The sequence below is a fragment of the Astatotilapia calliptera genome, chromosome 5 (genome assembly GCF_964374335.1).
Source record: "Astatotilapia calliptera chromosome 5, fAstCal68.1, whole genome shotgun sequence".
Taxonomy (NCBI): domain Eukaryota; kingdom Metazoa; phylum Chordata; class Actinopteri; order Cichliformes; family Cichlidae; genus Astatotilapia; species Astatotilapia calliptera.
Genome location: NC_137426.1, coordinates 7,344,311 through 7,359,021, shown reverse-complemented (window position 1 = coordinate 7,359,021; position 14,711 = coordinate 7,344,311). Strand labels below are relative to the sequence as shown.

General features: G+C 40.0%; 1 protein-coding gene across 4 annotated transcripts in view; it reads right to left on the bottom strand.

Annotated features, from left to right (window-relative positions):
* The window catches only part of slc12a5a (solute carrier family 12 member 5a), a 204,328-nt gene that overhangs the window by 9,595 nt on the left and 180,022 nt on the right, over positions 1-14,711 (bottom strand). For all 4 annotated transcript variants that reach the window (XM_026166925.2, XM_026166927.2, XM_080301132.1 and 1 more), the window contains exons 11-22: positions 12,778-12,835; positions 12,520-12,694; positions 11,529-11,647; positions 11,118-11,216; positions 10,898-11,017; positions 8,440-8,544; positions 7,927-8,095; positions 7,270-7,465; positions 6,917-7,086; positions 6,590-6,721; positions 5,326-5,433; positions 594-719 (exon numbers count right to left, since the gene is read on the bottom strand). In XM_026166925.2, the coding sequence (XP_026022710.1) occupies positions 594-719; positions 5,326-5,433; positions 6,590-6,721; positions 6,917-7,086; positions 7,270-7,465; positions 7,927-8,095; positions 8,440-8,544; positions 10,898-11,017; positions 11,118-11,216; positions 11,529-11,647; positions 12,520-12,694; positions 12,778-12,835 (1,577 nt within the window). The remainder of the gene's footprint in view (positions 1-593; positions 720-5,325; positions 5,434-6,589; positions 6,722-6,916; positions 7,087-7,269; positions 7,466-7,926; positions 8,096-8,439; positions 8,545-10,897; positions 11,018-11,117; positions 11,217-11,528; positions 11,648-12,519; positions 12,695-12,777; positions 12,836-14,711) is intronic.

Sequence of the window (14,711 nt, the reverse complement as noted above, 5' to 3'; positions counted from 1 at the left end):
CCTTATGCTGCTTTATTTATATTAAAGGCTATTAAATGATGCAAATGTTCTTCAAAGGAAAATACTATGAGATACTATAAGATCAATTCAACGGAAAACTGAAAATACCAGAAAGGGAATCCATCTTTTTTGCTGCAGTCAAATGATTCTAGATGATTCTTTTTTTAATATTTGGAAAATGAAACAAAATACTTTCTTGCTTTCTTGCAAAGGGCTAGATAAAATGCTTGATACCTTTATCACTCACATATTTTTATGATAAACATGACCCTACCACTAGCAGCGGTTAGCGTCACATTTGTGCTAAGCTAAAGGTTGCTTCCTTTCCTTTGTATATAAAACCATTCCTTTAGTTTTATATACAAGCACTATAAAGGTATTATTCAAAATCTCAAACTGCCCCTTTAAGACATGGACAGTTGAATGCTTCAATGCTGCTGTTCTTTGATTACCTATAGTCTGCATTTCACTGTTTAAATAATAAAAATCTTAACACACTAGGGTGCTTTTTAAAAATTTTAAAAAAATTCTGTGACCAAAACAAACGTTATACTCCAAACTGAGATCAGCGCTGCTGGAGAAGTTGATCCTACCTCTTCCTCGGGCTTCTCCTCCTTGCTGCCAGCAGGTGGGTCTTCAGTCACACTCAGTTGGGTTGTTACAGCAGCCGGGTTCTTACGCCGGATAGACCCACGGGATGAATCAGTGATGCTCTGGATCTGTGGAGACACAAATGAAGGGGCAACATGAAAAAAGTGATTTGAGCTTCTTTTTTCATATATATATATACACATATATATATATTAGGGGTGCAACAATACACAAAATTCACGGTTCGGTTCGATACTTTGGTGTCACGGTTTGATATTTTTTCGATACAAAAAAAATGTTCATGCCTTTTTAATTTGTCATTTATTAAATTTTCACGGCACATTCTGCACCACATCTCTGTGCGTTCATCATTTGTTTGAAGCCAGCTCACCTCCTGCAACTACTTTTCCGAGAATACGTGCTTCTTTTGTGGTTCGGGCTCCTTCTGACATTTCTTTGGAGGTGGAGGAACATCACAGTAATTGCTTAAAGGAGCTTCTTCGACATCTTTAAGAGTTCTAAACAAATGTCTGTCCTCCTCCTGAAAATCTTATGTATGCAAACACGCGTTGCAACTTCTTATCTTGTGCCCGTTTTTTGACAGCGAATGCGCACCTGCGGACCACTTATGTGCAGCCCTGGTTATTTCGCTTGTCATATTGCAGCCACAGAAATTCTTTTGTCCATGAAACCATAAAGCTGCACTTTCTTTTTGCCTTATAGTCTGATTTGTCATAACTTTTCCGTTTTGTGGTAAGCTTTTCTTTGGCTGTCACTTCTTCACCCTGACCTGTCTTATTTGGCTCAACAGAACTAAAATATTGTGGCGAGCTCAGACAAGGAGGAGACGGAGGTATCGTTTGGTCTTGCTTCCCATGAGCTAGCCAGGGAGCACAGCCGTTTATTGACATCTGCAGAAGAACACTGCCGCTAGCTAACTGCTCAGCGCGGCAACAGCACAGCAACAACAACAACAACAACAACAACACACAGGGCGCCCTCTGACCCCGGAAGGACACACCGTCGCAGCGAGAGGGCGTCACCCGTCACTATGGCAACATAAACAAAACATAACTGTACAAACAGAACCCTGAACAGCCCTGACCCGCTACAATATATATCCTGCTGCTTTTACACACGCACTCACATAAGCTCAGCGATTCTCTGCGCGATCAACCTCTCACATGTTTAAGCTTGCTGCGGGAGATTTCACTTGTCATGTTTGCATAGTAAGCTAACGATTGATAAGACGATGTCACAGGCATTGATGCGCAAATTATCATCACTCACAGATCAGTGCTGTCGCTCTCTATACACAGTTCCCGGGATTGCAAAGTGAAACAAGTGAAAGCAAAAAACAAGCGCAAATTCAAACTCGATTTCAATATGTCACATATTGACAGTGGCTCACCGATGCCAATGACATTACCCAGCTACATTTCCGAAAGAATGCAAAAGCATTGACATATATTTTTCATTCCTACGATAGCCCGACGGGCAGGGCAGAGATAGATTTTGGTAGCCCGACTGGAAAAATCGCTAGCCACGGGACAACGGGCAGGTGATTTTGCAAGCCCTGTATCTGATTGAGGAATCACTCATCTTTGGAAAAGAGAGTTTATTACAGAGAAATGTCTCTTTCCAAAATAAAAGCTATACTATCCGCTTCTTCTGGGCTATATTCTCAGCAGCATATTAAACATATCAGGTCCCCATAAGGAGAATCATGTGCTAACGGCTGTCTAAATGACTCGGGTAAAGTTAGTAGCATGCGTGCTTGTTGTTTTTGTCTGCTTCCACTTGTCTTTGCACTAGGATGATGTCGGTGTAAATGTGCAGTCATATTCGTTGTGTTCCCACTAGTGCTGTCAGCGTAAATCTCGTTGAAATGAGTTAACGCCACAACATGGCAAATCTCCGTTAACGAGCTACAGTAGATCGCCTGTGCATGGGGCTGGACGAGCTAACTGCGCTAACACACTAGCTCCCACCCATGCACATCCAACATACTGTTTTACTTTAGTCCATGACGCGCTTACCTTCAGGGTCATACCTCACATGAAAACCAAAATAGTTCCAAACGCCAGATCTGAATGAGGGTGGGGGAGGTTCAATTTGCCATGTTGCAAGGAGAGCTTAACTTCTGTCTCGCTAGCTTGCCCTGCGCTCAGTGAATCTGCGTTCGACTACTCCGCCTAGGCTGCACTGTCAAGCGCAGATCCACTGAGCGCTCAACACAGACAGCATCGTCAGAAGGAAAGTTGATAAAATAAATAAAAAATTTATTTTGTATTGTTCGATAAATATGCGTACCGAACCGAAAGCACTGTATCGAACGGTTCAATATCGATACGAGTATCGTTGCACCCCTAATATATATATATATAAACACCCAGCACGCCCCTGCGGTTTATCCTTCAAGCTCGGGTCCTCTACCAGAGGCCAGGGAGCTTGAGGGTCCTGCGCAGTATCTTAGCTGTTCCCAGGACTGCGCTCTTCTGGACAGAGATCTCCGATGTTGTTCCCGGGATCTGCTGGAGCCACTCGCCTAGCTTGGGAGTCACCGCACCTAGTGCTCCGATTACCACGGGGACCACCGTTACCTTCACCCTCCACATCCTCTCGAGCTCTTCTCTGAGCCCTTGGTATTTCTCCAGCTTCTCGTGTTCCTTCTTCCTGATATTGCTGTCATTCGGAACCGCTACATCGATCACTACGGCCGTCTTCTTCTGTTTGTCTACCACCACTATGTCCGGTTGGTTAGCCACCACCATTTTGTCCGTCTGTGTATATATATATATATATATATATATATATATATATATATATATATATATATATGTATATATATATATATATATATATATATATATATATATATATATATGTATATATATATATATATATATATATGTATATATATATATATATATACACATACATATATGTAGTGTTTTACCACATTATTTAAAAAAAAAAACATATCAGGAACCTAAAAATCTGAAGTCTGCTGAGATCCTGGCAATAATAATTTATTAAAAACTAAAGAAAAGTGAAGATACAGTTGTGGTCAGACCTTTATTATCCATGATTACTTGGGCCTTTTAATAATTGTTTTGAACTGCTCTTTTTCCATGCTGGAATGATTGTAAAGTCTTTAATTTGGCTGCATACGTTTCAATTTATTTTGGATTTTCTTGAATCCACACAAGGTCAAAAGGGTACATACATGCTCAAACATATACATGCACTCACTTAAATATTTAGTAATGAAAGCTGAAGATTATACAGTGCCAGGGCTTTGTCAAGTTTTTAGCGATCACGATTGACGTTGCTGGCATAAAAAGGATTTCTTTGACACCCGTGGAATTGCCCAATACTCAGAACAATGGGAAAGTCCAAGGATTTCAGTTAAGATCTAAGAAGGAAACTGCACATTTGCACAAGTTAGGAAGGTGTCTTGGAGCTATTTCTAAACAGCTTCAGCTGCTAAGATCAGTTCAAACAATTGTACATAAGAACAAGTTATTTATTTATTTATCACCACTTTGCAACGGTCTGCAAGAAGATCCGCATTGTCAATCTCGCTTAAGAAGAAATTGGGTAGGATGTTCAGGAACAACCTATGGACCACCAAAACTCAAGCCTACCATGAACTGGAAACTGTTGGAACACCAGTGAAATGAATTTTGCATTTTCATGGAGTAAGAGAGTACTGACTGAGAAAGAAGCCCCTGCTCCAAAATCGAAACTTTCAAGCTCAACTGAAATTTGTGCTGCCCACGTGGACAAGCCAATTGTTTTCTGTAGAAAGGTTTTATGGTCACGTGAGACAAAGACTGAGGTATCTGGCCACAACATCAAGAGATGCTGCGTGGCATTTCTTGATATATGCAGATATAGGAGTAAAGGTGAGGCTTTCAAATCTGAGAACACTCTACCAGCTGTCAAGCATGGTGGTGGTAGCATCATGGCTGTTTTACTGTTAGTTGTATTTATATATAGTACAAAAAGGACAGACTAATGAAAAAGGAGAATTCCCTCTAAATTTTTCAACTTCACCTAAAATCAACAGCTAGATGGATGAAACTGGGACAGAATTGTGCATTCCAACAAGACAATTATCCCAAATGCCCAAACTGGTTTTGGAATGAATAACACAGGGTACCTTAACCCTACTGAAACTGTATGGCCTAAAAGACAAGTCCATGCCACGAAACCAACCAGTCTAAATGAACTTTACTAATTCTGCTTACAAGAGTGGTCACATATCCTGCCAAAATTATGCCAAAATTTGCTAAATTACATTTAGTCAAACGCCATTTAGCCATTTATGCCCATGATGAGTGTATGTACACTTGTGTGCACAAATATAATTGCACGGCACATATTACATTTATGGATCAGGGACAATTCAAGTTCAACAAAGGTATTAATGAAACACAGAGATCAATATTTTTCATTTACCATACCAACCTAAGCACCATCATGCTGTGAAACAGCAAAGTTTCTGCTGCGGCTGTGGTCTGATAGAAAGGATAAATATGGTGTCCTACTGCTCAAATTTAACCATAGATATGCTTTTGTCCAGAGGGGCTGGTGTGTCATGTTAAGTCAAGTCAAGTCCAATCACGCCAAGCTGTGCCAAGTCGGCCTGTCAAGTCACGTCAGGTTTATGAGTGCATCTTTGAGCGTGTTTCAAAACAAAACTTGGGCATAAACAAACTTCCTTACCTCTCTCTCACGTTCAGTCTTTGTCAGATTGATCTGTTTAAGCATCTGCGAGCGTTGTTCCATCACCAGGGTCTTCTCGTAAGTGTAGGCTGAGATGTCACTGTCATGCTAAGAAAAAGTAACGTGTGGGTTTATTATGCATATGTTTTCTTACTACAGCAATCCAAATCCAAAACCTGTCCCCATCTCTTCTGACTCATCTTTTGACATTCAGACAGAATGCAATCACCGCTTACTTCTTTTTTCTTAGATAGGAGAAAATTCACCTGTGAAGGGTTAAGGCTGAAGTATACTAGAACAGAACTAGTCCAAGCAAGATGCTGACAATTTTAGACAGCCTTTTCTTGAAGACATTTGTGGTATGGACCCATTGTTGTACACACAAAAAATGACAAATTTGACTCAGGGAAGAATGAAAAAAAGCTTGTGTGAGAAAATTACACTGCTGCCTAGTTTCTCCCCACTGCACACATGGTTAGTCACTTCATATAGTGCACATGAATGCCTAATTGCAGGTTTTGCTTAGGAAATGTTGAAGAAAACCACAGGCTCTCTCTACTGCCATGAAACATTAAAAGTATTATACACTAAATTACAAGCGATAAAATTCTTATTCCTTAATTAAGGGCTTTGGAAAGCCAGACCGACACTCAGCTTTACAGTGTGCTGCTTTTCTAGTAAACACAACCTAGGGAAGGAGGCTTCAGACAATATCCGATCACCTGATATTCATATTTCATGCTGTCCTTTGTGCCATTTACTGGGCTTCTGTAGTGCAACGATCTCAGCAGTCGTACAGTACCTTTGCCTACCTTTGTGTAGTCTAAAGCAATCAAGCTTTGAGCATTACTGAACATTGTAATGATGTTGCCACCTGAAAGGTACTGAAATTAAAGTACACAATATGAACAAAAGTAATCTCTGCAATTGTTTTCAGTGCCGTTGCCACAGGTGTATAAAATCAGGCACCTAGCCATGCAGTCTACAAACATTTGTGCTTTGTTCCAAAGAGCTCAGTGAATTTGAGTGTGATAATGTAACAGGATGCCAGTGTTGCAACAAGCCATTTTTTTGCAATCCTTGTAGGTGTTCCACAATCACCTGCAAGTGGTGTTAATGCAAAGTGGAAGCATTTAAGAATCACTGCGACTTAGCCACAAAATTAAACTGCGTAAAGTTACAGAACAGGGTCGCTGAGTGCTCAGTACTTCTGTTCATATTGCGTTTGTATAGAAAGCATATATCTTGCTTTGAGTTAACTCACCATTTCTACAACTTCTATCATGGCATCGATACGGAGGTGATAGAGGAATGTGGTCAGGTCCTTTTTCATCTGGATGCTGTTGTCGTCCATCTGGGCCACAGTAAAGATGCGCATCTTGCACTTCCTCCAAACCTGCAGAGCAACAACAAAATATGAGGCATCTCCTCACTCTTCTCATACGTCTGTATGGACATAAAAAAATGTCATTAAGCGTTCATATCATCTGTAAGAAATTTGGTTCTGATAGTGTGAATCCAGATTCTACATTGCCTTTACATGTTTGTGAGTGCATATGGATTTCTTTAAGTAGTAACTATTGCAGGGTACCTTGTGCTGGCGGAGCAGGAAGGGCAGCAGCATCAGCATGCCTCCATCATGGACGATCCACCACACGTCAATGTGACCCTCGGTGAAGCGTTCGCCGTTGGATGGGAAGGCTGAGATGTTCTTTGGGACGAGCAGAGCCAAGTTAGCGACGGTAGTTTCTCTGACCAGCTCTGCAGAACAGGCAGACATGGAAAGATTACGATGTGTTGGTTACACTGCATCTGCATTTTTGTTTTGAATGTTTTCTGATAAACCTAAATGGCAATGGCTGATATCAATCAGTGATTTTATTTTATATATGAGCCCTTGTTTTTGGCAGTATTTTTGTTCTTTTTTCCTTCCTAGTAACCAACCAATGAAGTTCCTCCAGTGCTGATGCTCGTCTCCTTGCTTCCAGTTGCGTGGCCATGAGACCAAGACAGCATTGTGTTTCAGGCCTCCCAGCCCACTGGCCTGGAGCAGATGTGATGTAGCATCACGCAGGTTAGAGGACACAGTCACCTGACAGAAGCCCTTCACCTTCTCTGTCTCCATCAGCTTACGCAGTGCCTAGACAGGCAAGAGGCAAGGCGGAGAAAAGAGCTGTTACCACAACAAGCACCGCTTACTATGAAGGTGGTAACGGTCAGACTTGATGTTTCATTTGATTTAAAAATATATATTTGCAATAACATTTTGGGGTTTATGGGCTCTTCCAGAGTCATATTTTACATTTTCAAATACTTAATTAGCTATATAGAAGAAACAAATATACATTGAAAGCTATATGTAAGTGTTTAACATGATTTTTGATAGATGTGCAGAAAAGTCTGCAGGGAAAATATAATTAAGAGACTGCAATCAACTTGTGGTGACACAATATCGTATAGTTCTGTTTACAGTAGCTTCTGTAACTGGATTTTAGCGACAATAGTGCAGATATTGGTCTGTTGTTGTTGCAATGCATTGTGCTGAAAAGTTTAATAAGTTCCAGTGACTGAAGAGGTACAGGCTGTCATTTACAACATTACCTGCTCTGCACGCTGCGCCTGTTCATAGTTGTTCAAGAACGTGCCCCCTAGAGCTGTCCCAACAATAGTTAGACCTTTGCCTGCCTTCAGCTGGTTGGTCAGTGAAAGCAGACGAGGCTGCTCCACATTTTGCTCTGCATCTGTACTGACCAGCACCAGCAGCTGAGGCCTGAAGAGAAGGGAGATCAGAGAGGAGAGGAAGTGATAAGACGGAGTAGAAAAAAAATAGAAGAGAAATGAAAAGAACAGGAAGAGCTGTGAAAAGACAAATAAAGCCACGGGGAAAGGAAAGGCTGAGATGGCCAAGTAAAAGTCCTTGTTTGGAAGGAGAGAAAGAGAAAAAAAATAGCAAGAAAGGTTGATGTTAATATGAATTTACAAATACTTGATTCTCCGACAGCTGTGACAAGAAGGGTCCTATTACGTGAATAAATGAGAAAGCGCACAGACATGTGGTTAATTCCTACGGTAATTAGAGTCATGGTACAGCAACACAGCATACGTGTGTCATACCTCCAGTTTTTGGTGTGTGGGGGACCTTCCTCCAACCGCATGAGAGCGTAACGTGCAGCACTTAGAGACAGACCCCGTATTCCATCGCCCCATTCTTTCTCCGCACTGTGACACAGGCAAGTGCCAATCAATATTTGTCAGTCAAAACATGAACAACAGTTTTTGCAGCTTCACTGTGAATTTAAGAAGTGACAGTGATACAGACAGCCCACCGAAACAAATCCCCTTTTAGATGACAGTTTGACACAATGCAACATGATCACAAGGAATCACAGCATTTAAATACTCAGTGTGTATAGGTCTATACGATAACACTAGAAACATGGTTGATTAGTTACGGTCTTTCAGTCACAGATATGATCAAATTTCCTTCACTTTTCCATGATGCTACACCTAAGATACAGAACTAAGGCTAAAGTAAGAACAGAACAGCACACCTGCTCTGCTTTAAAAAAGCACTACATGCTAAGAGATCTGCTAAGAAAGAAACAGTAATACAGCAGGAAAGTTAAAAAAACATTGTTAGTGGAAATAAAACCTAAAAAACACCAGTTTCCATTTAAATTACAGACAAAAATTACAACTTGGAAAGAAAGACCATTTTTACTAAGTATGAAAAAACAAAACAGAAACCACCTTATATAAAATACCATCTAAAATAACTACCAGTCAAAAGTTTGGACACACCTTCTCATTTAATGTTTTTTCTTTATTTTCATGACTATTCACATTGTAGATTCTCACTTAAGAAATCAAAACTATGAATGAACACATATGGAATTATATAATTAACAAAAAAGTGTGAAAAGACTCAAAACATGTTTTATATTGTAGATTCTTCAAAATAGCCACCCTTTGCTTTGCACACTCTTGGCATTCTTTCGATGAGCTTCATGAGGTCGTCACCTGAAATGGTTTTCCAACAGTCTTGGAGGACTTCTCAGAGATGCTGAGCACTTGCTGGCCTTTTTGCCTTCACTCTGTGGTCCATCTCATCGCAAACCATCTTGATTGGGTTTAGGTCAGGTGACTGTGGAGGCCAGGCCATCTGGTGCAGCACTCCATCACTCTCCTTTTTGGTCAAATAGCCCTTACACAGCCTGGAGGTGTGTTTGGGGTCATTGTCCTGTTGAAATGATGCTCCAACTAAATGCAAACCGGTCTGGATGGCATGCCGCTGCAGGATGCCGTGGCAGCCATGCTGATTGAGTGTGCCTTCAATTTTGAATAAATCCCCAACAGTGTCACCAGCAAAGCACCCCCACATCATCACACCTCCTCCATGATTCGTGGTGGGAACCATGCATGTAGAGACAATCTGTTCACCTTTTCTGGGTCACACAAAGACACGGCAAGTGGAACCAAAGATTTAAAATTTGGACTCATCAGATGAAGGCAAAGATTTTCACTGATCTAATGTCCATTCCTTGTGTTTCTTGGCCCAGACAAATCTCTTCTGCTTGTTGCTCTTCCTTAGTAATAGCGTTTTCTTAGCAGTTATTGAACAGGTGATGTAGAGATGTGTCTGCTGCTGGAACTGTGTCGCATTTATATGAACTCTAATGAATTTAGAGAGATGAATTTATCCTCAGCAGCAGAGGTGACTCTTGGTCTTCCTCTCCCGGGGCGGTCATCATTTGAGCCAGTTTCACCATAGAGTTTGACAGTTTTTGTGATTGCACTTGGGGACACATTCAAAGTTTTTGTAATTTTCTAGACTGACTGATTTTCAGCTCTTAAAGTCATAATGGACTGTTGTTTCTCTTTGCTTAGTTGATTGGTTCTTGCCATAATATCAATTCTAACAATTGTCAAATAGGGCTGTCAGCTGTGTACCAACCAGACTTCTGCACAACACAACTGATGGTCCCAACCCCATTAAGAAGGCAAAAAATTCCACATATGAACCCTGACAAGGCACATCTGTGAAGTGAAAACCATTTCAGGTGACTACATCATGAAGCTCATTGAGAGAAGGCCAAAGGGTTTGCAGCGTTGTCAACAAAGCAAAGGGTGGCTACTTTGAGGAATCTAAAATAAGAGACATAAGACATTTTTTTCTTTGCTACATAATCCCATATATCTTGCTTCATACATTTGATGCCTTCAGTATGTATCTACAATGTAGAAAATAGTAACAATAAAGAAAAAACATTAAATGAGTAGGTGTGCCCAAACGTTTGACTGGTAGTGTACACAGAGAAAGTATTTGTATACATATGATTATTAACTGAACTCAAATCTTGCAAAAAATTTTTGAAGAGGTTTATTGAACAACTTTACCTAGAGTATAAAGTCTGAGGAAGATCACATATAGAATAAAAAACAACTCAACCAATAAAACAAAAATGTTAAGATTTGCTAATTAGACACCTACCATCTGTACTCAAACTCAGTCAGAAAACTAACTGAAAATAAAGTAAACTGAAAAAAACACCTGATACAGAAAAACACTCACCCTGCAAACTCAATATACTTGTAGATGGAACCGGCAATTACCATAGCGACAATGGCGTAGTACCAGGAACAGAGGAACATAAGAGTAAGACACAGGCTCATCCCCAGGAAGGAAAGAGTCCTATAGAGTGGAATGCAGAGGCAGACAGAAACATGCAATATAAAACGTTTGTGAATCTTGAAATTCAGCTGTTCCTTCACTTTGCTGTTGGTGAACTGACCAGTGGTAGAACTTGAACCGTGGTCTCCAGTTTGGTGTCCTCAGCAGTGTCTGGAGTGCACATGCCAGATTCACAAACATGTAGCACATCAGGAAGAACCTGCAGGAAACACATATGAACAGGATATAACAAACCTCTTCTTACTTACTCTAACAATATAAGAAAGAGCTCACTCATTGAAATCCAGAAGGGCTGTTATGTTAACATCTATGACATTCACTTGTATTTATGACTGCATTACCAAAGCAGAAAAGTGGTCTACCCCTCTGAGACCATAAAATTTGGTATTTGCATTGTTTAAGTAATAACAGGGGACCAGCTGCTCTGAAATCCCCCACGGTTTTATTCCCCTTAATCTATTTATTTTTTCAAATGGCAAGAAATTAAAGGATTTTTTTTCCCAAGTCTTACATGGAGAGGATGGGAGCGACTGCATCCAGGGAGGCAATGAGGATCCCACTCTCGCAGATACAAGCCGTCAGCAGGAGGGACCATGTGGGTTCTCCGTTGGCCTTCCCGTGGCCAAAGATCTACAATGCCGGCACAGAAAACATGTTTACACCACTTCTATTTTAGGAGTATGTCTGCATAAACATCTTCCTCTACCTTTTTAATTCTAGTCAAGTCATTACATGTATATGTTGACTGTATGTAATAAATACAAAACAGATTCTATGAAAGCAGAGGATGTAATAGTGGTGATGACACCTATGCATTTATGCTTTGAAGCCTCACAGTTAGCATCTTGGCCTTCTTGCTTTTTTCTATTTTGAGGAGAAGAACATATTAGGTTCTCTATTTGGATTTAATATTGAAACGACTTTATTGGTACTAATGTCATTATTGATTCAATTTACTCTGATTACTTTCCTTACTGATTCATTATCAATTTTCTATGTGAAAATTGGTGTATAATACAATTGTTTTACTGCACGTCTCTGAATATAACATTGATAAAAGTAAGTTAACTGTTGAGACTTTGATTAAAATAGATTTAATACTTTTTGTGATGGTTCTTCTCAGCTCAAATCCATCCCCAAGAATGCACACTCACAAATTAGCAAACTATCAATCACTAATGTGTCCAAAGAGACCTCGATTTATTATATTTTGTACTGTAAATAAAATAATAATTTACAAAATGAACAAGATTGTGTAGTGAAGAAGAACTGAAACTAATAACTGAATACATAAAATCATTAGGATATTGTTTTCTGAGCTAAATCAAGTAAGAAACAGAGTAACTTTCTCATACTTCCATACAATTTCGTTTCTTTTTTTGACCCAGGGGAGTCACCACCTATTGGCCATTATAAAGAATGCACTTTAAAGCCCCTTGCCCATTGGTTTCACTATGTCCACTTCTTCTATGAAGTCTGCTGTAAGAAGAAAACAGACTGACCCGAAGAGCGGGCACAATGCCATCCTTGGCAATGGCCTGCATGAGACGAGGCGCTCCCGTCAGGCTCTGGAGGCCTGCTCCACAGGTGGAGAAGAAAGAGCCAATCACAATCACCCATGGTGATGGCCAAGCCAATGTGCCAATCACTAAGTTCCCATGGACGCCCTCTCCGAACCTAAACACGATTAACCAAGTGGTCAGTCTCAGACTTATTGTTGTATTTAGGGATGATTTTTATTCAATCAAGGATAGACTTACTTGTCCCTGAGGACCACACCCTCAATGCAGGCACCAAACAGAACCACACTGGACATGTCTGAGCAAATATGGTTCAAGAAAGTAAAGTCATTTCATAACGATATAAATAAATGGTAAATATTCAACACTTTTTAGTGAGCCTTGGTTTAGTGATTATAAGAATTATAAACCGTTCCATCTGAAGATGCACTTAATTATCTGATAAACCAATTAAGTGCATTTGCTGAGGAAAGACGTCAATCGTTTTTGTGTAGTAAATCTCTGAGATAAGATGCATATTACATTGCATGTAATATGTCTTGGTTTCATTAACTGGTAAGTGCATAGGCAGCTCAATGATGTGATTAGAGATCCTAATCAGATCCTAATCAGATCCTAATCAGATCAGCCATTCCATTATAGCTGCTTCAGACTACACGGTATAGGCTGCCTTATATGTTAAAGCACATAAATGGCAGACATGTGCTCAAGAATTTTGTACAAAGAGACTTAAAGCATTCATTGAAATATTAACAAGGTTTCACATGACAAAATAGCTCAAACTCTAATACCAAATTATAATACCAATATTATTCAGAAGCCAGCTGCCATGATTTAAACAAAGATAGGAAATGTGTTCTCATGAATGGTAGATTCATATTTTGGACTACTTGAGGGCATTAGACTGGTATCACAGAAGTTATGGCCTTTTCAAATTTAAAATGCTGACCTTTAATTATGAGGCTTCTTGCAGGCCAGTGAGTGCGTTTGTGCAGACACGTTAGTTAAAATCTAAAATTTGTAAACTTGACCTTTTCTTACAGTGTCCTTTATGAACTGATCCGTTTTAAATACCACTACAAATTCATTATCCCAAGTTTGATCACAACAAGGCCAGACATAAAATATAGGTACAGTGAGGAAATAATTATTCAGTCCCCTGCTGAATTTGAGAGGGTCCTCATTTACAAAGAAATGATAATTCTCTAATTTTATGGTAGTTTCATTTTAATGGAGAGAAACCTTAAAATTAAATATTGAAAAAAAACCCAATCATTACATATTTGTGTGTCAGTATTTGTTTAAGTATTGTACATGTGGCACACAGATTATAATCAATCACTAAATAATTGTAACTTGCAACACCATTTCACAGAGTCTTACGTCCCACTACCATGGGTATGAGCTAAGAGTATTCAAAGGATGTCAGAGACAAGACTAGACCTGCACACGGCTGGAATTGGCTTCAAGACCACCAACAAGAAGCCTGGTGAGAAGGTAATAGCTGTGATTATTCATGTAAGATTTTGCCTCGTGGGGGTTAGGATGATCATGTGAAAGATGGTGGATCAGCCCAAAACTACACAGGAAGAACTTGTTAATGATCTGAAGGCGATTGGGACTAGTGTCACCAAGAACGCCATTGGTAACACACTACGCTGTAATGGACTAAAGTCTTGCTTTCTCCCTGTTTAAGGTGACACATTTATGGGACCATCTGATGTTTTCCAGTGAACTCAGAAAAGACTTGGAGAAGGTGTCTTGGTCAGAAGAAATCAAAATCAAGCTCTTTGGGATCAACTCGATCCTTCCTGTTTGGTGCAAGAGAAATGCTGAATAAACCATTTCACCAGTCAACATGAAGGTGGAAGCATTATGCTTTGAGGCACTGTTTTTGCTGATGGTAAAGGATAACTTGACTGGATTGTGGGGCCAATGGGCGGTAAAATGTTGGACAAGAGCCTCTTTTCTTCAGCCACAACACTAAAGATGGGTTGTGGATGGGTCAGCTACCATGATAATGACCCAAAACATACTGCCAAGGCAACAAAGAAGTGGTTAAAGAAGAAGCACATTAAGGTCACTGAATGACCTAGTGCAGGTGTCTGCAACTTTCAACATTAGAAGAGCCATTTTAGCTCCTCCTACCAGACAATGGGAGAAAGAGAGCAGCA